The sequence below is a fragment of the Anopheles funestus genome, chromosome 2RL (genome assembly GCF_943734845.2).
Source record: "Anopheles funestus chromosome 2RL, idAnoFuneDA-416_04, whole genome shotgun sequence".
Lineage (NCBI taxonomy): Eukaryota > Metazoa > Arthropoda > Insecta > Diptera > Culicidae > Anopheles > Anopheles funestus.
In genome coordinates, this window is record NC_064598.1 from 64549978 (window position 1) to 64574332 (window position 24355).

General features: G+C 45.4%; 1 protein-coding gene across 1 annotated transcript; it reads right to left on the bottom strand.

Moving 5' to 3' along the window:
* Positions 1–1908: 1908 nt before the first annotated feature.
* On the bottom strand, positions 1909–12362 carry LOC125774931 (uncharacterized). The gene is made up of 5 exons (XM_049445302.1): positions 10985–12362; positions 8987–9151; positions 7900–8881; positions 6675–7395; positions 1909–6259 (listed from the first exon to the last, which is right to left on the bottom strand). The coding sequence occupies exons 1-5, from the start codon at positions 12360–12362 to the stop codon at positions 2180–2182; spliced, it is 7326 nt and encodes a 2441-aa protein (XP_049301259.1). The 3' UTR covers positions 1909–2179.
* Positions 12363–24355: the final 11993 nt, after the last annotated feature.

Below are 24355 nucleotides of genomic sequence, written 5' to 3' on the forward strand. Positions count from 1 at the left end.
AATTACTGATCTGCAGTAAAAAATTAAATACTGGAAGGTATCCAGTAAATTGATTTACTGAAGTCCAGCAAAAGAGTGACATTATAGCTGAAAATCAGCAAAACGAACTATTACTGGACAGCTTTCAGCTTACTGAAGCAAACTTAAAAAATTTGCTGTGCATAGTTCTGATGTTCATGTGTTTAAACTATTGACTTTTTGGTGGATGAGATAATAGTAAAGATTTTTTTGATTGCTGGTCATATTACTCTTGTAAACATTTTCCTATATTAGGGTTTGCCGATGATGTGGCGTTCACCCTTATCGGGAGGGACCCGCAGGAAATCAGCAACCTTGCTACGAGGAACCTGGAGATGATCGAGCGTTGGATGGATGGAGTGGGATTGAAGCTGGCCCATCAAAAGACCGGCTACATGATCTTCTGCACTCATCACAACCCGCAGGTAGGTCAACTACGTGCGGGGGGACACACGATCGTATCCACGGAATCGCTCAAGTACCTGGGGGTCGAGCTCTGCCGCAAACAGCACCACGGTCGGCATTTGGAGAAGGTTTGCAGCAAGGCATCACGTATCACGAATGTCTTGACCGCTCTGATGCCGAATAAGTGTGGCCCAAAAAGCAGCAGAAGGAGACCCTTGGTTAACGTTGGGAATAGCATTGTCCGTTACGCGGCACCATCGTGGGGACGGACGCTTCTTCAGAAGGACGTTCACCGGACCACGGTTCAGAGGGCGCACCGCACAGGAGTTCTTCGAGTGGCCAGTGCCTTCCAAACGGTCTCCTACGATGCCGCTTGCGTGGTCGCAAGCACAATCCCGTTAGTCCTCCTCCTAGAGGAGGACATCCGCTGCCATGACGAAAAGGTAGCGAGGGGAAGTCCAGGACCAGACATACGAAAGCGGCAAAGGGAAGAGACCATGGGACGCTGGCAACAACAATGGACAGCCGGAGCGGGGCAGCCGAGATCGCCGGGGATGAAGACGAGGAGAATTATCCCGGACATTATGTCCTGGGTAAATCGCAAGCACGGAGAAATTGATTTTTATCTCTCTCAACTCTTTACAGGGCATGGGTTTCTCCGGAGCTACTTCGTCGAAAAAGGCATCCTCGTCGGCTCGCCAAACTGCCCGGTGTGTGAACACCAAGTGGAAGATGTCGACCACGTAATGTTCCACTGTCCACGGTTTGCTCGAACCCAACACGAGATGCAGCAGCAGAGCCACACCCGCTTGACGATAGAAAATCTTGCAGCGGAAATGTGTGCCAACAGCAACACATGGGAAGCAGTCCGGACCGCCGCAAGGACCATCTTCAGAAACCTCCAAGTGAGATGGAATGAGGAAAGTCCACCTACGGCCAGACGGAGACGACAACAACGACGGCGGAACACGGAACAAACGGGACAGCAACAGCTACCGCCGTGACCGCACCAAAGGATGACGACAACGGAAGCAGCAGCAGCAGCAGCAACGAGTAACCAGAGCAGCAGCAGGAGCTAGACCCCACCGGAAGTAGCGGCTACGGACGGGCGGAATCAAGCAGCAGCAGCGGAAGGAAGGCACGAAGCAGCAGCAGCAGCTGAGACAACTAGGACGGACGACGCAGTAGCAGCATTGGAAAGCAGCAGCGCGTCAACAGGATGGGTGCATCGCACAAACGTTCCTGCATGGAGTACTACGCACATCAAGCGCATCGGCAGGGTTCGGATCAGGTCGAGGAGTGGTTTAGTTAGGGTCCCATCGGCTGCCGAGTCCGCTTCACGGGCTCAGCGTCACGATGAATCCCACATAACCCATCTCGGAGGGATTGGTTTGTAGCCGCAAGCCGCCCTTCGAGGTGGGTACCTTTTGAAGGTTCCCTCCCCGTTAACAAAAAAAAAAAAAAAAACATTTTCCTATATTTGGTTCCAATTTTTTATCGGATATTGATAAGAAATTTTTGGTTTGCTTATGTTTCTTTATTAATATATGTAAAAGGGGGGAAATTCGAGTCTTTATTTCAGGATATTTCGTTTTGAAATTCACAAGGAGACTGACTGCCGTTCTATTCGTAGCTCCTTTTATACTGTTTTTTTCGTCATGGATAGCCTTACAGGGCTGTCAAACCTAATTCTTACATTCGGCCCTTCCTGGCGTACTTCGATCCTCGAAGTATTTACCTATCTGCTCTAAATATTTCAATTAATTTCAACGTCTTCTTCGTCCGAAGATTCTATTTCATTGTTCGACGCATACACCCACAATTTGATGCAATCTTCACTTGTCGAAGTGATGGTAGGGCCTTCACAATTTGCTGCCTTCTTTACATTGTATCGTCCGTTACGATTTACCTTTACAATTTCATAAGGTCCTATAAATTCACTGGCCAACTTTCTCCCGGCCACAAACTGCGTTCGTCTGATTGCCACTAGATCTCCTATTTTATAACCTCGTTCAGGTTTTCTTTTCTTGTCAAATTGTTCCTTGTATCTTTTTTGCGCTTGTTCAATGGCATCTCTAGCATCTTTTCTTATCTCTTGCCTATCATTTTCGTATTCATCATACCATTCTTTTTCCAATATTCCCTTTAACAAATCATCTGTCGTATTTTTCATTCTAACCCCAAACATCAGTTCGAATGGTGACCTTCCCGTCGTAGCATGATAATGTCCATTTATCGCACGTTGGACTCTGTTCACTTCCTTGAACCACTTAGAGGGGTCCTCCATCGATAGCTTGCTGAGAATTGCCAACACTGTTCGGTTAATACGTTCGGCCTGTCCGTTCCCTCGTGGAACGCCGGTTGTAGTAACAACATGCTCGATGCTTTGGCTCTGGATAAACTCGGCAAACGCTCGGGCGGTAAACGCCGTTCCTCTATCAGTGATCACTCGCGTAGGGTAACCGAAAATTGCTGACCAGGACTGGAGTTTTTGAAGCACTTCTTCCGTATTCGTGGTCCTGGTGGGATACAACCAAACAAATTTAGAAAAACCGTCGACTACCGTTAGTAAGTACCTGTATAGTTTGGAAGTAGCGTCCATAGGCCCGACATGGTCCAGATGAAGAGTATGTAGCGGTGCGTTTCCCTTATCAATAGGATTCAAGTAGCCTTCCTGCCGACCCAGCTTCTTGTTGTACAGGATACACTTCACGCAATTGCTGATTAGTTGCTTCACCTTCGGTTCCACATGCGGTATCCAGAATTTTTGTTTGATGTTGTGGATCGTACGCTGCGCACCATAATGACCATCATTATGGGCCTCCTCGATTATCTGTTTATGCATATTACGGGGAACCACTATCACATCGTGTCCATCGACCACATTGTACAAGAGCCCACCTTTCATTTTAAATGACCCATACGACTTCGTCTCTAGGATTTCACATATCGCTCTAATCATTTCGTCTTGCTGTTGATTTAGCCTAATCCGTGCAGTTACTTCACTAGTCACGACCATTACATCTACCGGGTACCGACTCAAACAATCCACATGTTGCATTTGTTTTCCCGATCTATGTTCCACTTCGAAAGAATAATCTTGAAGGTACATTACCCACGGTAACACTTCTTGTGGAACATCTGATTTTTTCAGTGTTTGTTTAAATGCCGCACAGTCAGTAACTAATTTAAACGTCACCCCTAACAAATATTGGCGAAACTTTTTTGTTGCTAAAAACACTGCTTTCGCCTCGAGAACATAACTATGTTTGTTGGCCTCGGATTCGCTGGTCTTTTTACTCCAAAAATAAACCGGATGTAGTTTTCCATCTACAACTTGAAGCAATACAGCCCCAAACCCAGCTTTCGAAGCGTCAGTATGCAGTTCCGTTTTTGCACCTGGTTGATAAAGCATTAGAACTGGTTCCTTTACTAATTCTTCTTTCAACCGTTTGAACGCTGCTAATTCCTGCGTTGCCATTTGAAAAGGCGAATCCTTTTTCAACAGATCTGTGAGAGGGCGAGCTATTTTCGAATAGTCTTTGACAAATTTCCTAAAGAATCCCGTTAATCCAAGGAACGCTTGGACAGCTTTTACGTTTTGCGGGATACGAAAATTTTTCACAGCACTAATTTTTTCGAGACCTGGCGATATCTTCCCATCTTTCACTTTATGCCCCAGAAAATTGATTTCTCTCTGCATAAACTGGCACTTTTTCCACTTAATGGCCAATTTGTAATCAGCGGCTTTTTCCAACACTTTTTCGGTTTTCATCAAACACTCTTCAGCTGTTGTTCCGCTGATAACCATATCGTCCATGTACAAATCAAGTACATTGTCCGCGATTAAGTCTCGAAACACATAGTTTACGTATCGGATAAACACTGCGGGTGAATTACTCAACCCGAAAGGCGCACGGTTAAACTCATATAACCCTCTTTTTGTTGCAAAAGCCGTGTACTTCTTACTTGCTTCTTCTATCGGGACATGGAAAAATCCGTTTTCCAGGTCCATCACTGTAAACCATTGTGCCTTTTGCAACTTCTGTAGTACATCATCCACCACTGGTATAGGAAACCCATCTTTTAATATCATCGAGTTCAATTTCCTATAATCGACGCACACGCGGTTAGAACCGTCTTTCTTTTTAACAACAACAACGCGACTGGCAAAATCCGACGTAGAGGGTCGTACTATGCCTTTTCCCAACCACTCGTCCACTTGATTGTCAAGTGATTCTACTTCCGCTAAGGATAATCTGCTTGGTGGATGTCTAAAAGGTGTTATTTGTTCCATGGGTGTGATTTTTAACATAACTGGACATGTCTCTGTTGTGTTTTGTTTTTCACTACCCATAGGGTTATCGGTATTACGCTGAATTTTTTCCACCATTTCTTTTATCACTTTCTGGTACTTTGGATGAACCTGATACTTATCGTTTTCTTGATCAATGCTATAGATCCACTGACCCTCTCCATTGGGCGTTTTCGGAGTTATTGAAATACCGTTATTGTTTATATTAAATTCAACCGAATTTAAGAAGTCCATTCCTATGATCATGTGTGCACTAATCGCTTCCAAAGGAACTACAGTAAACCGAATGTCATACGATTGTTCTTCTATCTCAACAGGGATCTGTGTTTCTTTGAATCCGTTTTGTGGTTGTCCACCCAATCCTCTCAACGTTCGCACCGAATTTGTCCACATCTTGCCGTTCGAAGGCAATTTCTCAAAAATATCGTCTCTTATTAGTGAAACTTCACTTCCTGTGTCTATCAGCGCTTGACACTCCTTACCATACACAGACACACATTTTAGTGGTAATTTACGTGTTGTTACCATGTCGCTTTGGACGCCGGAGCACTCTACTGTATTAATGTTCTCGCAATTCTTCGCTATGTGTCCCATACGACCACACTTGAAACAACCGGATGCATTGTTTGCCTGCGTGTTATTTGGTACTTTTGAGGGCGGGGACGATGTCGCCTTGCACTCTTTCGCGCGATGACCAAACTTACTACACTGGAAACACTTCGGACCGCTTTTGTTAGAGGGACACTGTTGCGATTCGTGACCGACGTCACCACAGTTATAACAAAACCTTTTCTTTGTACTTTCAACAACACGCTGAACCCTACTGTCCTTTCGATTGTTGGTTTTCGGCTCCGTCTTCTTATTGGTTGCACGCTCAAACAACCGAACCTTATCCTTGAGCGCTGCCAAATTTTCTGCTGCGTAGAACAATGCGCGCTGATTTTCGTCTTCCGTGAGTCCATCCGCTATGTACTCGATCAAACTGGCTTCATCTAAGCTTGTTTGTTGGGCCACTTCTTGCATCGAGTAGATGAACTCTAAGGACGTTTCATTTTTTCTCTTTCGCCGCGTCGAAAGGATTCTGTGTACGTCACTTGCTCGCACTGCTCGTCCAAATTCGTTGGAAAGAGCATTTCGCAATTTTTGGTATGTTGTCAAGCTCGGCAACGTGCCTAGAAAACTACGAGCCACACCACTCATTTTCTTGCGACACATTATTAGCTTTTGATCAGCGTTCCAGCCGACCATTGCACTAACGTCATCAAAGTTTTTTAGCCACCGATTAACATCTTGGTTGGTTCTGGCGGTAAATGGTTCGATTCCTTCTTCGATATCTCGAAAGGAATACGGCTGGGCTGGCTGCGGCGGTCGCTGCGTCTCTTCCGCATCCGCATAAGAGGCCAGATCCGTTTGATTCAGGCTTTCCGCCTGTTCGTCATAGTTGACGATACGCGTGGCTAATTCTTCTTTGGTGCCGCCTGTAGTCAAGCCACGTTCTTCGCATTTTTTTACTAAGCCTATCTGTTGCAAACGCAACTCTCTACGCCCGTGATTTACCGTTTAAATAACGACGCAACAATCAATATGTTATAATTCGTATAACACTTTTATTTTACTCGGTGGCGGGGTTTTTAAAAACGCGGTACTTGGACGGTTTATAATGCGCAGAGGCCGTTTGCCCTACGCACGCTCCTTATATCCCTTTTTTTCCCGCGATGGCCGTTGCGCTCTCGCTTCGCTCCGATCATTGCCCTTTCGATCATGTTCGAAATTCCTATTTGTCACTTTGACAGCCAAGGTGCCTACATCCTACCCTATCCTGTCAGGTTTGTTTATATTTCCCTACCATTGTTCTGCTATAACCGTTACCATGCGGTTCGTCGGCACGGTTACATCGTAACATTCTCCCCACCGGTATGCCACTTTAGTGGCCTACCTTCGTTGTGCCGACGTCCAATAGTGCGATATTCACCGCTGGCCTCTCCAATAAACCACTTAACGTTTGTACCGTCACGCGACGCACCTGATTGTCGATAGTACGACACACTTTGACAATCCGTCCCCTTGGCCAGCAGTTTCTAGGATTGTTCCCGTCTGCGATCAGCACCAGGTCGCCCTCCTCCAGCGGTTTTGTCGGCTGAAACCACTTTGTTCGTCTCGTCAACGTCGGTAGGTACTCGTTCACCCATCGTTTCCAAAACATATCTGCAAACTGCTGTGCTGACTTCCAGGACCTACGTACAGATGGGATGGAATCATCGAACGGTATCGGTGGCTTGCTTCCGTTTGAACTTCCTAAAATAAAGTGATTAGGCGTTAGTGGTGGATCGGCCTCGTCCTCAACCGGAACATCCGTCAGTGGCCGCGAATTCACTATCAACTCGACTTCACTCAACCTAGCCCGGAGCAGCTCATCTGTAGGGTGATGGGGTAGATTGAAGGACGAAAGCGTTTTCTTCACTGATTGGATCAGTCGCTCCCATGACCCGCCAAAGTGGGGTGCTGCTGGTGGGTTGAACGTCCATTTCGTCCCAGGGTGCACAAACTCAGCCATCAACCGCTCCAAATCGATTAGCGCACACGCTTCCTTAAGCTCGCGCGATGCGCCGACAAAGTTAGTGCCTCGATCACTAACAAATTCTAGCGGCATACCCTTCCTGGCCGTAAAATTGCGGATTGCGAAAATGCAAGAATCGGTGGAAAGGCTGTTCGCAACCTCGATGTGAATGCCTCTGGTAGTGAGGCAAGTAAAAATGACTCCCCACCGTTTTTCAGTCCTTCGGCCCACTGCGACGATCATCGGTCCGAAATAGTCGATTCCGGTGTAGGAGAAAGGGTGTTGAAATGCGGCCAATCGCTGATATGGTAGATTTCCCATCGCAGGATTCTGTGGAATAGCACGATGCACCTTGCAGTGTTGACAATTACGGCACACTCGTCTATATGTGGCTTTCAGTTGTGGGATATGGTACTTTAACCGAATTTCATTAATCGCCGTTTGATGGTTTGCATGCCGATAGTTTTCGTGAAACCAGCTGATCAACAGGCCGGTTACATAGTGACGATTTGGAATGATAATCGGTCTTTTTGTATCATCGCCAACCCACACGCATTTGTCGATCCTTCCCTTCATACGAAGGATTCCGTGTTTGTCGACTAACGGACTCAGTTTATATAACGTGCTCGATTTTTTGATAGGCTGCTTCCACGGATGCTTTTGTAGCTCACCATCGCTTAGTCGCCGAAGATCATCCGCATATTCTTCGTTTTGAATTTGTCGGTATATTGCATATTCCGCAAACTCCAATTCTTCTTGCGCCAACGCTCCAGTTTGCTTGGCCCCCTTCGATGTTCTTGCTTGACAGTTACGCATAAAACGGTAAACGTACGCAACTGTCCTCTGCAGTCTCTTCCACTTAGAAAATCGAGTGAAATCTATCAGCGGTGAGTCTAGTGTGTGATGAAGCAACTGGTGGCGCACTTCTTCATCCGTCTCACTCGATTCCATCTTAGTATTCGGCCACAGGTTGGTTGGTTTCCAGAGGAAATCGGGTCCGCGGAACCATCTGCTGCCTGGATTAAGGTCGGGTAGTTTTTGCCACTTAGTGCCCTCGTCGGCTACATTGGTCTTGGTGGATATCCAATTCCAGTTAGCTGCATTTGTCGTTTCTACAATCTCGCTTATACGTACGGCGACAAACTGACTGTATCTGCGATGGTCCGAATTGATCCAGCACATGACCGTCTTCGAATCAGTCCAAAATACTTCACGTGTGATATGTAGACGATGCGAATTTTTAATCGTGTTTGCTAAGCGTGCCCCTAGTACTGCAGCCTGTAGCTCCAACCGTGGTATGGACGTAAACGTCAACGGAGCGACCTTTGTCTTCGAGCCCACCAATGCACACTCTATCAACCCACTTCCTTCAAACCTAAAATAGGCGACAGCAGCCATTCCGTTTTCGCTCGCATCACAAAAGACGTGTAGTTCTACTGTCGTGCCTTTGGCCGTCGTGGTTTGTCGGTAACATCTGGGAATGCTCACTTCTTGTATGCTGGGTAGAACGGATAACCACACGTGCCACTTCTCAAGCAAGATACCAACGATTTCTTCGTCCCACATGATCTTAGTACGCCAGACCTCTTGAAGTAGGATTTTCAGGTACATTAACAGGTGACCGATTAAACCCATGGGATCATAAATTGACATTAAAAGGCGTAATATCTCTCTCTTTGTAGGTGCTCTACCGTCGAATATCAGTTGCGGATCGTATCGTTTGGAGATTTTAAAGGTGAACACATCCGTCTCCGTGTTCCACCACATGCCAAGCACCTTTTCTGTGGCCATTTCCATTTCGATGGGTACGTTGTTGCTTTCCGAATCAGTGCCGTTCATCGTGGTCTTCACTCTTGCTGAATTGGATAGCCAATTACGGATTTCAAATCCGCCCTGTGAGTGAACGAAACGGACATCACGTGCTAATTTAATGGCTTCTTCCTCGGTTTCTATGCTGGCGAGCATGTCATCCACATAGTGCTCATATTTAATGCACTCGACTGCCCGTGGATATCCGTCAAGAAACCGATCAGCATTGGTATTTTTTACATAATGGGCAGTGCTGGGCGAACATGCGGCTCCAAATGTCATCACACATAGTACATATGCTTGTGGTGTGCTGCCAATTTTCCCGTCGTTCCAGAAAAACATTTGGCTACGTTGGTCGCGCTTGTTCATGCGAACTTGAAAAAACATTTCGCGTATGTCCCCGGTCACTGCAACCTTATACTCGCGGAATTTATAAAGGACAGTCAGTAGTCCTACGAGCTGGTCCGGTCCTGTAAGTAGAACAGAGTTTAGACTGATTCCATTTACTTTAGCCGCAGCATCAAACACAATTCGAACTTTTCCCGGCTTGTTCGGATTGATGACGGGAAAGATCGGTAAATACCAATCATGTGGCTCTTTGATGCTTTGCTCAGTCTGGGAGAGTTTTCTTATATACCCGCTCTGTTCGTACTCCTGGATTTTTGTGTGCATTGCTTGAGCTAGCACTGGGTCGCGGCGTAACTTTCGTTCCAAGCAGTCATGACGCTTCAACGCCATTGCACGGCTATCTGGCAGCTTGGTAGATTCAAATTTCCACAGGAGACCTGCTTCATAGCGTCTGTCTAGTAGCCGCACGGTGGAAGTAAGAATGTTGAGCGCGCGTTCTTCATCATCGGAGCGTAAGGACTTAGCAGGATGATACACTCCCAACGACTCAAAAGAGAAGTATCTCCTTAACGCTCGATCCATTTCATCATCCCTTTCTTTATTGCAGGGACAAATATGCACGTTCATGTCTTTAACGGTATCTGCCGTGTCTGTCGAAGTTTTGCATGGTCCATATACTACCCAACCAAGTCGGGTCTTCGATGCTGCTGGCTCATCTGCCCCTCTCTCGACGGTTTTTAACGTTTGGGACAGGAAATAGTGGTCTACACCAATGAGCACTCTTGCTGCAGCATTTTTAAATGACGGTAACGGCAGTCCCATCAGATGCTTATATTTGGCTGCTAACTGCGCCGGTATCAATGACTGCTTACTCAGCCCGAGAGTACGAACAGTATGTACCGCAGGCATGTCGTACACATTGGATGCCCCGGTGCCGGATATCTTCACGGATAATTCCACTGACTCGTCCTCGACTCTGGTCTGGTTCCCGGTCCACGATATACACAAAGGGCGAGGTTTGCCACTAATCCCCAGCTCTCTGAGCAGATCATGCTCCATGAAAGTGGCCGAGGATCCGTCGTCGAGAAGTGCGATGGTGTCAACCTTCGTACCATTACCGTGAAGCGTAACCGGAACATACTTCAGCATCACACCTCCGGATGCAGCAGCGTGCACGTTGCAGTTAGTATTAACCCGACCTGCTTCCTGTCGGGCGCCAGGATGGAACTGGTTGCTGTTCGCTGAGTGCAGCAATCGATGATGCCGACGTTCGCATCCACTTACTCCACATAACGTGTCAACCGTGCAAGAACCTTGATGTTTGCGAAGACACGTCCTGCAAATACCTTCACGCTTAATGAGTGTCCAACGAGAACTGACACTCATGCTCTGGAGTTTACTGCAATCGGACAATTCATGGCCACTCTCCTGACATCCATCGCAACGCTTAGTATCACACTCAGCCACTGTTGGTTTGGCTGCTGGTTTTATTACTGGACCTGTGGAATGGACGTTTTGGTGAGCGTACTTACGGTCGTGCTGACGATGGCTAGTGTCAGTTTTTACATCCTTACGACCGCTAGTATGCTTGACCCCTCTGCTGGCAGCGCGCACTAGCTCCTTCGTCCATTCGTTGAATGTCGCCAAAGTGACGTGCGTATGACCGTTTTGGTAGTAATACCAGTTCAGCCTCACGTACGGCGGCAGCTTGTCCACGAGCTCCTCTAACAGCGGTCCTCCATCAAAGTAGTTGTGCAGTCCGGAACCCGTAATAGATGCGCAGAAATTCCGCACAGCCACACCATAATCCACCAACGTGTCGAAGCTGTCGTCCTTTATAGGCGGCGTGCGTCTTATGTTGGCCATCAGCGTGTTCACCACTAGTTCAGGACGTCCATAACACTCCTTCAGGATCTCGATGGCCTCCGGAACGCTGTCAGGATACAGCAAACAGCTAGCAACTGCTTCACGCGCCTTCCCTTTCAAACACGCTTGTAGCCGCAGCATGTTCTCTCCGTTGGTATAGCCGCATATCGCAGTGGAGTGCTCGTAATACGATATGAAAGCCATCCACTCCTTCGGGTTGCCACTGAATGCTGGAAGCTCTTTGCTCGTGCACTTTCTCGCCGAGATCTGGCACTGACTAAACGTCGGAAAACTAGTCGTATGGTTATATGCCGATTGTTGAGTAGTTTCTGCCGGCTTAACAGGCACAAAACTAACGGCCGGTCTATATGGTTCAACACGCGGCTTTGGACTGCTTGTAGTCGGACGTATAGATTCTTCCAGCAGCCGTTTCTTTTCGGCCATACGGCGTTGCTCACATCGTTCAATTGCGAGCAATCTCTCTTCAAGCAGCTGTTGTTCGCACTGCTTGTCTATCCTCTCCATTTCCTCCTCGATCGCCGTAGATCGTGCTGCGGGGTTCCTTACTGGCGTATTCCTTGGCGGCACATCGATAACGTAAGGCGGGAGGAAACTACTCTGCGGTTGTACCGGCCTTTTGGCGGTGGCTTGGGCACGAACCACTGGTTGCCTTTGATCAGTTTCACCTATACGGTCCGTATCACGTAGCCACTGATCAATTTCGTCTTCCTTTTCAGCAATCGACGAAGTTGTATCCACCACAACTTCCGCAATTTCACGTTCGATCGCTTGTAGCTCGCGCTTGGCTTCGCGAGCTCTCCTTACTAACTCGTTCAGTGTCTCATTTCGCGTAGATGATGCCCTCGAGGATGGCCTCGATGATGCCCGTCCAGCTTCCGTAGGCCTGATCGTTGAATTGGCCAACGGATCTGTGCTGTTCCTGCCGGATCCACGGATGCTGCTTGGCCTACTGACGGAGGGGGGAAGCAGCTCCAGCCCTTCGCAAATAGGCGCTCCTTGATTCGGGATCGGTGTACGGGACATTCTGCAAGCTTCACTTCACTTACACTCACGACGTAACGAGTTATGAATCGCGATAAACTACGCGTTGTAATAATGTAACTACGCGTTGTAATAACGTAACAATCGCGTTTTTAAAAAAATGTTGCAAACGCAACTCTCTACGCCCGTGATTTACCGTTTAAATAACGACGCAACAATCAATATGTTATAATTCGTATAACACTTTTATTTTACTCGGTGGCGGGGTTTTTAAAAACGCGGTACTTGGACGGTTTATAATGCGCAGAGGCCGTTTGCCCTACGCACGCTCCTTATATCCCTTTTTTTCCCGCGATGGCCGTTGCGCTCTCGCTTCGCTCCGATCATTGCCCTTTCGATCATGTTCGAAATTCCTATTTGTCACTTTGACAGCCAAGGTGCCTACATCCTACCCTATCCTGTCAGGTTTGTTTATATTTCCCTACCATTGTTCTGCTATAACCGTTACCATGCGGTTCGTCGGCACGGTTACATCGTAACATTCTCCCCACCGGTATGCCACTTTAGTGGCCTACCTTCGTTGTGCCGACGTCCAATAGTGCGATATTCACCGCTGGCCTCTCCAATAAACCACTTAACGTTTGTACCGTCACGCGACGCACCTGATTGTCGATAGTACGACACACTTTGACAATCCGTCCCCTTGGCCAGCAGTTTCTAGGATTGTTCCCGTCTGCGATCAGCACCAGGTCGCCCTCCTCCAGCGGTTTTGTCGGCTGAAACCACTTTGTTCGTCTCGTCAACGTCGGTAGGTACTCGTTCACCCATCGTTTCCAAAACATATCTGCAAACTGCTGTGCTGACTTCCAGGACCTACGTACAGATGGGATGGAATCATCGAACGGTATCGGTGGCTTGCTTCCGTTTGAACTTCCTAAAATAAAGTGATTAGGCGTTAGTGGTGGATCGGCCTCGTCCTCAACCGGAACATCCGTCAGTGGCCGCGAATTCACTATCAACTCGACTTCACTCAACCTAGCCCGGAGCAGCTCATCTGTAGGGTGATGGGGTAGATTGAAGGACGAAAGCGTTTTCTTCACTGATTGGATCAGTCGCTCCCATGACCCGCCAAAGTGGGGTGCTGCTGGTGGGTTGAACGTCCATTTCGTCCCAGGGTGCACAAACTCAGCCATCAACCGCTCCAAATCGATTAGCGCACACGCTTCCTTAAGCTCGCGCGATGCGCCGACAAAGTTAGTGCCTCGATCACTAACAAATTCTAGCGGCATACCCTTCCTGGCCGTAAAATTGCGGATTGCGAAAATGCAAGAATCGGTGGAAAGGCTGTTCGCAACCTCGATGTGAATGCCTCTGGTAGTGAGGCAAGTAAAAATGACTCCCCACCGTTTTTCAGTCCTTCGGCCCACTGCGACGATCATCGGTCCGAAATAGTCGATTCCGGTGTAGGAGAAAGGGTGTTGAAATGCGGCCAATCGCTGATATGGTAGATTTCCCATCGCAGGATTCTGTGGAATAGCACGATGCACCTTGCAGTGTTGACAATTACGGCACACTCGTCTATATGTGGCTTTCAGTTGTGGGATATGGTACTTTAACCGAATTTCATTAATCGCCGTTTGATGGTTTGCATGCCGATAGTTTTCGTGAAACCAGCTGATCAACAGGCCGGTTACATAGTGACGATTTGGAATGATAATCGGTCTTTTTGTATCATCGCCAACCCACACGCATTTGTCGATCCTTCCCTTCATACGAAGGATTCCGTGTTTGTCGACTAACGGACTCAGTTTATATAACGTGCTCGATTTTTTGATAGGCTGCTTCCACGGATGCTTTTGTAGCTCACCATCGCTTAGTCGCCGAAGATCATCCGCATATTCTTCGTTTTGAATTTGTCGGTATATTGCATATTCCGCAAACTCCAATTCTTCTTGCGCCAACGCTCCAGTTTGCTTGGCCCCCTTCGATGTTCTTGCTTGACAGTTACGCATAAAACGGTAAACGTACGCAACTGTCCTCTGCAGTCTCTTCCACTTAGAAAATCGAGTGAAATCTATCAGCGGTGAGTCTAGTGTGTGATGAAGCAACTGGTGGCGCACTTCTTCATCCGTCTCACTCGATTCCATCTTAGTATTCGGCCACAGGTTGGTTGGTTTCCAGAGGAAATCGGGTCCGCGGAACCATCTGCTGCCTGGATTAAGGTCGGGTAGTTTTTGCCACTTAGTGCCCTCGTCGGCTACATTGGTCTTGGTGGATATCCAATTCCAGTTAGCTGCATTTGTCGTTTCTACAATCTCGCTTATACGTACGGCGACAAACTGACTGTATCTGCGATGGTCCGAATTGATCCAGCACATGACCGTCTTCGAATCAGTCCAAAATACTTCACGTGTGATATGTAGACGATGCGAATTTTTAATCGTGTTTGCTAAGCGTGCCCCTAGTACTGCAGCCTGTAGCTCCAACCGTGGTATGGACGTAAACGTCAACGGAGCGACCTTTGTCTTCGAGCCCACCAATGCACACTCTATCAACCCACTTCCTTCAAACCTAAAATAGGCGACAGCAGCCATTCCGTTTTCGCTCGCATCACAAAAGACGTGTAGTTCTACTGTCGTGCCTTTGGCCGTCGTGGTTTGTCGGTAACATCTGGGAATGCTCACTTCTTGTATGCTGGGTAGAACGGATAACCACACGTGCCACTTCTCAAGCAAGATACCAACGATTTCTTCGTCCCACATGATCTTAGTACGCCAGACCTCTTGAAGTAGGATTTTCAGGTACATTAACAGGTGACCGATTAAACCCATGGGATCATAAATTGACATTAAAAGGCGTAATATCTCTCTCTTTGTAGGTGCTCTACCGTCGAATATCAGTTGCGGATCGTATCGTTTGGAGATTTTAAAGGTGAACACATCCGTCTCCGTGTTCCACCACATGCCAAGCACCTTTTCTGTGGCCATTTCCATTTCGATGGGTACGTTGTTGCTTTCCGAATCAGTGCCGTTCATCGTGGTCTTCACTCTTGCTGAATTGGATAGCCAATTACGGATTTCAAATCCGCCCTGTGAGTGAACGAAACGGACATCACGTGCTAATTTAATGGCTTCTTCCTCGGTTTCTATGCTGGCGAGCATGTCATCCACATAGTGCTCATATTTAATGCACTCGACTGCCCGTGGATATCCGTCAAGAAACCGATCAGCATTGGTATTTTTTACATAATGGGCAGTGCTGGGCGAACATGCGGCTCCAAATGTCATCACACATAGTACATATGCTTGTGGTGTGCTGCCAATTTTCCCGTCGTTCCAGAAAAACATTTGGCTACGTTGGTCGCGCTTGTTCATGCGAACTTGAAAAAACATTTCGCGTATGTCCCCGGTCACTGCAACCTTATACTCGCGGAATTTATAAAGGACAGTCAGTAGTCCTACGAGCTGGTCCGGTCCTGTAAGTAGAACAGAGTTTAGACTGATTCCATTTACTTTAGCCGCAGCATCAAACACAATTCGAACTTTTCCCGGCTTGTTCGGATTGATGACGGGAAAGATCGGTAAATACCAATCATGTGGCTCTTTGATGCTTTGCTCAGTCTGGGAGAGTTTTCTTATATACCCGCTCTGTTCGTACTCCTGGATTTTTGTGTGCATTGCTTGAGCTAGCACTGGGTCGCGGCGTAACTTTCGTTCCAAGCAGTCATGACGCTTCAACGCCATTGCACGGCTATCTGGCAGCTTGGTAGATTCAAATTTCCACAGGAGACCTGCTTCATAGCGTCTGTCTAGTAGCCGCACGGTGGAAGTAAGAATGTTGAGCGCGCGTTCTTCATCATCGGAGCGTAAGGACTTAGCAGGATGATACACTCCCAACGACTCAAAAGAGAAGTATCTCCTTAACGCTCGATCCATTTCATCATCCCTTTCTTTATTGCAGGGACAAATATGCACGTTCATGTCTTTAACGGTATCTGCCGTGTCTGTCGAAGTTTTGCATGGTCCATATACTACCCAACCAAGTCGGGTCTTCGATGCTGCTGGCTCATCTGCCCCTCTCTCGACGGTTTTTAGCGTTTGGGACAGGAAATAATTGTCTACACCAATGAGCACTCTTGCTGCAGCATTTTTAAATGACGGTAACGGCAGTCCCATCAGATGCTTATATTTGGCTGCTAACTGCGCCGGTATCAATGACTGCTTACTCAGCCCGAGAGTACGAACAGTATGTACCGCAGGCATGTCGTACACATTGGATGCCCCGGTGCCGGATATCTTCACGGATAATTCCACTGACTCGTCCTCGACTCTGGTCTGGTTCCCGGTCCACGATATACACAAAGGGCGAGGTTTGCCACTAATCCCCAGCTCTCTGAGCAGATCATGCTCCATGAAAGTGGCCGAGGATCCGTCGTCGAGAAGTGCGATGGTGTCAACCTTCGTACCATTACCGTGAAGCGTAACCGGAACATACTTCAGCATCACACCTCCGGATGCAGCAGCGTGCACGTTGCAGTTAGTATTAACCCGACCTGCTTCCTGTCGGGCGCCAGGATGGAACTGGTTGCTGTTCGCTGAGTGCAGCAATCGATGATGCCGACGTTCGCATCCACTTACTCCACATAACGTGTCAACCGTGCAAGAACCTTGATGTTTGCGAAGACACGTCCTGCAAATACCTTCACGCTTAATGAGTGTCCAACGAGAACTGACACTCATGCTCTGGAGTTTACTGCAATCGGACAATTCATGGCCACTCTCCTGACATCCATCGCAACGCTTAGTATCACACTCAGCCACTGTTGGTTTGGCTGCTGGTTTTATTACTGGACCTGTGGAATGGACGTTTTGGTGAGCGTACTTACGGTCGTGCTGACGATGGCTAGTGTCAGTTTTTACATCCTTACGACCGCTAGTATGCTTGACCCCTCTGCTGGCAGCGCGCACTAGCTCCTTCGTCCATTCGTTGAATGTCGCCAAAGTGACGTGCGTATGACCGTTTTGGTAGTAATACCAGTTCAGCCTCACGTACGGCGGCAGCTTGTCCACGAGCTCCTCTAACAGCGGTCCTCCATCAAAGTAGTTGTGCAGTCCGGAACCCGTAATAGATGCGCAGAAATTCCGCACAGCCACACCATAATCCACCAACGTGTCGAAGCTGTCGTCCTTTATAGGCGGCGTGCGTCTTATGTTGGCCATCAGCGTGTTCACCACTAGTTCAGGACGTCCATAACACTCCTTCAGGATCTCGATGGCCTCCGGAACGCTGTCAGGATACAGCAAACAGCTAGCAACTGCTTCACGCGCCTTCCCTTTCAAACACGCTTGTAGCCGCAGCATGTTCTCTCCGTTGGTATAGCCGCATATCGCAGTGGAGTGCTCGTAATACGATATGAAAGCCATCCACTCCTTCGGGTTGCCACTGAATGCTGGAAGCTCTTTGCTCGTGCACTTTCTCGCCGAGATCTGGCACTGACTAAACGTCGGAAAACTAGTCGTATGGTTATATGCCGATTGTTGAGTAGTTTCTGCCGGCTTAACAGGCACAAAACTAACGGCCGGTCTATATGGTTCAACACGCGGCTTTGGACTGCTTGTAGTCGGACGTATAGATTCTTCCAGCAGCCGTTTCTTTTCGGCCATACGGCGTTGCTCACATCGTTCAATTGCGAGCAATCTCTCTTCAAGCAGCTGTTGTTCGCACTGCTTGTCTATCCTCTCCATTTCCTCCTCGATCGCCGTAGATCGTGCTGCGGGGTTCCTTACTGGCGTATTCCTTGGCGGCACATCGATAACGTAAGGCGGGAGGAAACTACTCTGCGGTTGTACCGGCCTTTTGGCGGTGGCTTGGGCACGAACCACTGGTTGCCTTTGATCAGTTTCACCTATACGGTCCGTATCACGTAGCCACTGATCAATTTCGTCTTCCTTTTCAGCAATCGACGAAGTTGTATCCACCACAACTTCCGCAATTTCACGTTCGATCGCTTGTAGCTCGCGCTTGGCTTCGCGAGCTCTCCTTACTAACTCGTTCAGTGTCTCATTTCGCGTAGATGATGCCCTCGAGGATGGCCTCGATGATGCCCGTCCAGCTTCCGTAGGCCTGATCGTTGAATTGGCCAACGGATCTGTGCTGTTCCTGCCGGATCCACGGATGCTGCTTGGCCTACTGACGGAGGGGGGAAGCAGCTCCAGCCCTTCGCAAATAGGCGCTCCTTGATTCGGGATCGGTGTACGGGACATTCTGCAAGCTTCACTTCACTTACACTCACGACGTAACGAGTTATGAATCGCGATAAACTACGCGTTGTAATAATGTAACTACGCGTTGTAATAACGTAACAATCGCGTTTTTAAAAAAATGTTGCAAACGCAACTCTCTACGCCCGTGATTTACCGTTTAAATAACGACGCAACAATCAATATGTTATAATTCGTATAACACTTTTATTTTACTCGGTGGCGGGGTTTTTAAAAACGCGGTACTTGGACGGTTTATAATGCGCAGAGGCCGTTTGCCCTACGCACGCTCCTTATATCCCTTTTTTTCCCGCGATGGCCGTTGCGCTCTCGCTTCGCTCCGATCATTGCCCTTTCGATCATGTTCGAAATTCCTATTTGTCACTTTGACAGCCAAGGTGCCTACATCCTACCCTATCCTGTCAGGTTTGTTTATATTTCCCTACCATTGTTCTGCTATAACCGTTACCATGCGGTTCGTCGGCACGGTTACATCGTAACACTATCTTAGTAAAATCTTCCACCAGAGCCATCACAGCTGGCGGATGTGTTTCTGTGTTACTCATTTCCGCGAAAGTTATGCGTACCACACTCGCGCCAAACGCTTTCTGCAGAAGTGCGCTCGTCTTAGCGCTCAACACACACACGCACGTCTTACACTAGGCGGTTGTGCGCCCGTCTTAACGCTCAACCCACACACACGTCTTAAGCTTGTGGTGCGCGCCCGTCCTAGCGCTTGTTGCACACACACTCACACGTCTTACACTTTGCGGTTGTGCGCCCGTCTTAGCGCTCAACACACAACACGTCTTAAGCTTGTGGTCTATCCCACTTCTGACACCAAACTGTAAAAGGGGGGAAATTCGAGTCTTTATTTCAGGATATTTCGTTTTGAAATTCACAAGGAGACTGACTGCCGTTCTATTCGTAGCTCCTTTTATACTGTTTTTTTCGTCATGGATAGCCTTACAGGGCTGTCAAACCTAATTCTTACATATATGTGTGGGTTTTCTCGTATTTCACTTGGTAGATATGCATTTTTTTATTGTGAATTTTATGCTCAGATTGTTCGATGCTACAATATATGACGGATCGTCTCTCTTCTTGGCTTTAACGACCTTACAGGTCACGCCGGCCATTTCTGGCTTACTAGACTTATTTTTACCACGTAGCCGGATAGTCAGTCCTTGCTACGGGGGTTCGGTCCGGATAGGATTTGAACCCGTTCCGGCCGTGTGGACTGGCGCCGTTTATCACATGCACCATTGGGCCGCCCCCGGATCGTCTATAGTGTAAAAAGCTGTTTTTGAACTTGTGGCGCTTTCTTTTTCTCTCAGGTTACTGTTTATCACTAAAGGTTTGCTTTTCTGATCGGGCATCTGAAGTCCAAGACCACCATCTTTAGTATCAATGGTGTTGTCCGTAACGCACTTTTCAATTACACGCCAGATCGGCGCTTAAATCTCGATTATGTCGTACTAACTATTCAATTATTTATTAGTTATTGCATACAAATTTAATTCTTTAGATATTAATTACAAAATTAACAAAGTTTGAATAATCTTATAAATATAAACAGAAGTGGAGAGCAATGCGTAATTTTCATGGATTTATTCATCAAAATACAGATCAAGTCCGAAATTGACTTCATATCATTTCCCATTGCTAAAGGTAATGGACGTTAGAAAATTGAATAAGGCTTCAGTCACGTAATATGCAAATATATGATAAACGATGATTGGTATGCAAATTACTTGACAACCAGATGCAATTTTCGATGCAACGTCTAAGCAAAATTAATGGGCATCATTCAACATGGACATAACTGTTATACAGTGTATTTGAGCCACATAAACGGAATGATGGTTCATAATTTATTTTGAATTATAAGCCTTAATGAATGTATGACAGACTTCTTCCGAATAACCTACGTCAATGTGCCATCTACGTGCAAAGTTTTTGATAAGAATTTGTGAGAAACCTCATGAAAGATCGTCTATCCATGCTGGTCGTTTCTTTGCTTGATTTTTAAATATTATTTAGTTGACACGGGTGGTTTTTTAATCATTAGGCCTAATATAGTCTACAAACTATGATTAAAACCAATCTATCTCGGAAAGTTTTAAAAAATCAATACACAATACAGATACATATAATTACAAGACGAGTCGATCGGAATAAGAATATATAATTACGTATTGAAAGCACTTTATTATATACATGTGTTCCAGTCGGCGGTTGGATACAAAGAGAGCGATTCGCTGTACGGTTTGCGTTGACGTCTCAAAGCAATCGTTCTGCCAGTTGTACTGTATTCGCTGTTTGTTTATAGTCCCTAGTTGTGTACTATGAACTATGAGGACATAGTGATAATACAACTATAATTTCTCCGAGGGGGGAAGAAGACGAACGTCCTCGGTCGTTTCCTAAGTGCGTTTTGTGTTCATAGTATTCTTTTTTTCATATAACGTTATAATATTTAAAGCTTAATACTAGCCCTATCTATTCCCTAAATATAAAACCTAACACTAACATTATTTACCTAATTCATATCTCGCAATGCATTCATGTTAAATTCTTTTCGTTTAAATTCTTAAATTCATGTTAAATTCTTCAACCTTTCAACCTTTTAATTTTACATTTATGACGTTTGATTCCTCTTGTATTTTCAAAAGTGTTTTCCTTAATATTCTTTGCTGTTGCTTTAATTGCGCGTGGTTGTGTTTTCGTTCTAATGTTTGGGATTACGAAAACATCTGTATCTTCGTTTAAAATTGGTGCTGCTTTCTTGTTATCATTTTTGCTCAACTGTCGTTTTACAGTGGTTTCTAAATTTCTTCTTGCTGCTAGAAATAGTTCATCTGAATTTTCCAATATTTGTGCTGGATTTTGATTTGTTTGATTAAACGTTAACTCGTTTGGCGTAAACTTAGTAGCGGAGTGAACAGTGTCGTTGTATAAAGCTACTGCTATTCTTATCATTGATTTTGTATCGTAGTTTTCATATTTGTGTTTGTTCGTGTTGTATATTTCTGTTATTGTACTATGTGTCTTTTCTATTTGACCGTTTGACTCTGAGCATGAGGCATAATTTAATGCGATGCCCATCGATGCTAAATAGTTCCTTAGTTGCGTGGATCGGAAGGTTGTTTCTTGATCTGTGATTATTTCTCTTGGTATACCGTATTGAGAGAAATAATGAGTTAGCTTTCTTTGAACTTGTATTACGTTTTTGTTTTTGATGTGCAGCATTTGCAAGTGTTTGGAAAAAGAGTCAATTAACGACAGAAAACTGTAGTTATTAATAATATAAATGTCCATGTGTATTCGTTTGTATGGTTTGCGTTCATACTTATGCACGCTGCATATTTCACAACTGTTAATGAACTGTTTTACTTTCTTTTGCATGTTCGGGAAAAAGTAGGAACGTCTGAGCTTCTGTTCAACTTCCGATATCCCACGATGGGCTCTATTGTGCTCGGTAGATATTAGAAAATCTTGTTTATCTTGATCCACTACATCCTCTACTACTGTTTTCGTCATTACAAAGTGACCTTTAACCGAAAAATTGTTTTCTAAGACATCATGTAAAAGTTGTGTAAGGTTTTCCGGAGCCAGAATTGCAGATTGTTTGCCGTTGTGAAATTTTCCTAAGTGCCTTACTACATCCGTCTCGTTAAAGCTGCTTTGAGTTATAGTCACTCTGTTGAAATTTGGGAATGGCATTTCTTTAGCGATTGTTGCGTTATTTGACATTTTGAAAATTATTTGATTTCGGTAGTAATTTATCGGCTTTTTTGTAATGTGGATAAAGTAATTGACCTGAATTTCGTGGTGTTGTTTTCTACTGAGTGCGTCTGCAACGACATTCGTTTTTCCCTCTCTGTATTTAACTTCGTACTCATAGTTTTCCAATTCCAGTCGCCAGCGCAGTATTTTCGAGTTCTTAGTTGACGATTTAATGAATATTAGTGGCTTATGATCAGTGACCAGTGTAAATTTCCTTCCGTATAGGTAAGGCTTGTATTTTCCTACAGCCCATACTATGGCCAATGCTTCTTTTTCTGTGGTTGAATATTTTGATTCCGTTTCGTTAAGAGTTCTGCTGCCAAACGCTATTGGTTTTTCTTTTCCTTCTTGTATTTGAGACAGAACTGCTCCAAGAGCGAAATCACTAGCATCAGTTGTTAAAATGAACGCTTGTGTGAAGTCCGGATATGCCAACACTTGGTCTGATGAAATAATGTTTTTGAGTTCGTTGAAACTTTTCTTATATTCATCATTTTCAAAATCTACGATTGATTCTTTTTTCAAATACCTTGCTAGGGGTTTGGTGATTTTTGAGTAATCCCTAATAAATCTACGGTAGTACCCTGGTAATCCAAGAAATTGTTTAATTTCTTTTTTTGTTTTTGGTATTTGCCAATCCAGTATCTTTTTAATCTTGTCCGGGTTTGGTTTTATACCTTCGTTTGTTATGACGTGCCCTAAGAATTCTGTTTCTCTTCGTAAAAATTCACATTTGTCCAATTGAATTTTTAGATTGAACTTAGCTAAACGGTTAAGGACTTGTGAGAGATTTTTTAAATGTGTTTCTAGATCTTTACCTATGACAATTATGTCGTCCAAATAAACGAAGCAACTTTTCCCTATCAATTCGTTCAAAACGCCATTCATTGCCCGCTGGAAAGTAGCTGGAGCATTTTTAAGTCCGAATGGCATTCTATTAAATTCATAGTGTCCATTCGTGGTACTGAAGGCGGTTTTTTCCCGGTGTGCAGGGTCCATTTCGATTTGGTGGAACCCTGATTTTAAATCTAATGTGGAAAAATACGTCGATTTTCCTAGGTTATCTAGTATTTCCTCTATTTGGGGCATGGGATATTTGTCGTTAACTGTTTTGTCATTCAATTTGCGGTAGTCGGTTACGACTCTAATTTTCTTTTTTCCTGAGGCATCCATTTTTTTGGGCACTACCCATATGGGTGATGAGTATGGACTACAAGATGGGGTAATGATGCCACTATCTAACATTTCTTTGATTTGTTCTTCTACGTCGTGTTTCAGATGATGTGGGTATCTATAGCTTTTTGTATACGTGGGTTCCTCATCTTTTGTTACTATTTTGTGTTTTACCACATTTGTAGCTGTTAAGTTTTCATTTGTTCGTAATAAAACTTCTTGGTTTTCAAAAATTATTTTCAAAAGGTTTACTATTTCAAGTTCTGATAAATGATCAGAACGTATAATTTTTCTTATATCTTTTGTTTCTAATTTTTCATCTGATCTTAAAGGAATCGGAGATATCGTTTCGAAATTGTTGACGTTTAAACCGAACCAACCTAAATCATTAGGGGGTTTTGATGATTTACTTATAACTCTGATAACTGATTTATTATTTCTGGAACTGTATAATCCAGGCTCAACTATTATTCCATCAGTCAATTTTTGATGGCATGGAACAAACCAATCGCCTTCACATAGGGTATTGATGGCTACTATGTGGTGGTAAACATGAGCCGGAGGATGATATTTATGGTATGAGAATGCACAATCTTTGAAGCAAACTGTCTCATTTTCAAAGTCTATTTTTGCTGCTGTTTCTGCCATGTATTCGGCTCCAATAAGCCCATCAAAAAATTTATGGAACTGTATTTCGTGATAGATTTGTGCAGGTAAGTTATTTCCAAGCAAGTTTGCTTTTCCTTCCTTTTCTATCGTGAAGGAACCATTTATGTTGTTTATCTCGGATGTATTCGATTTTGGGTTCATTTT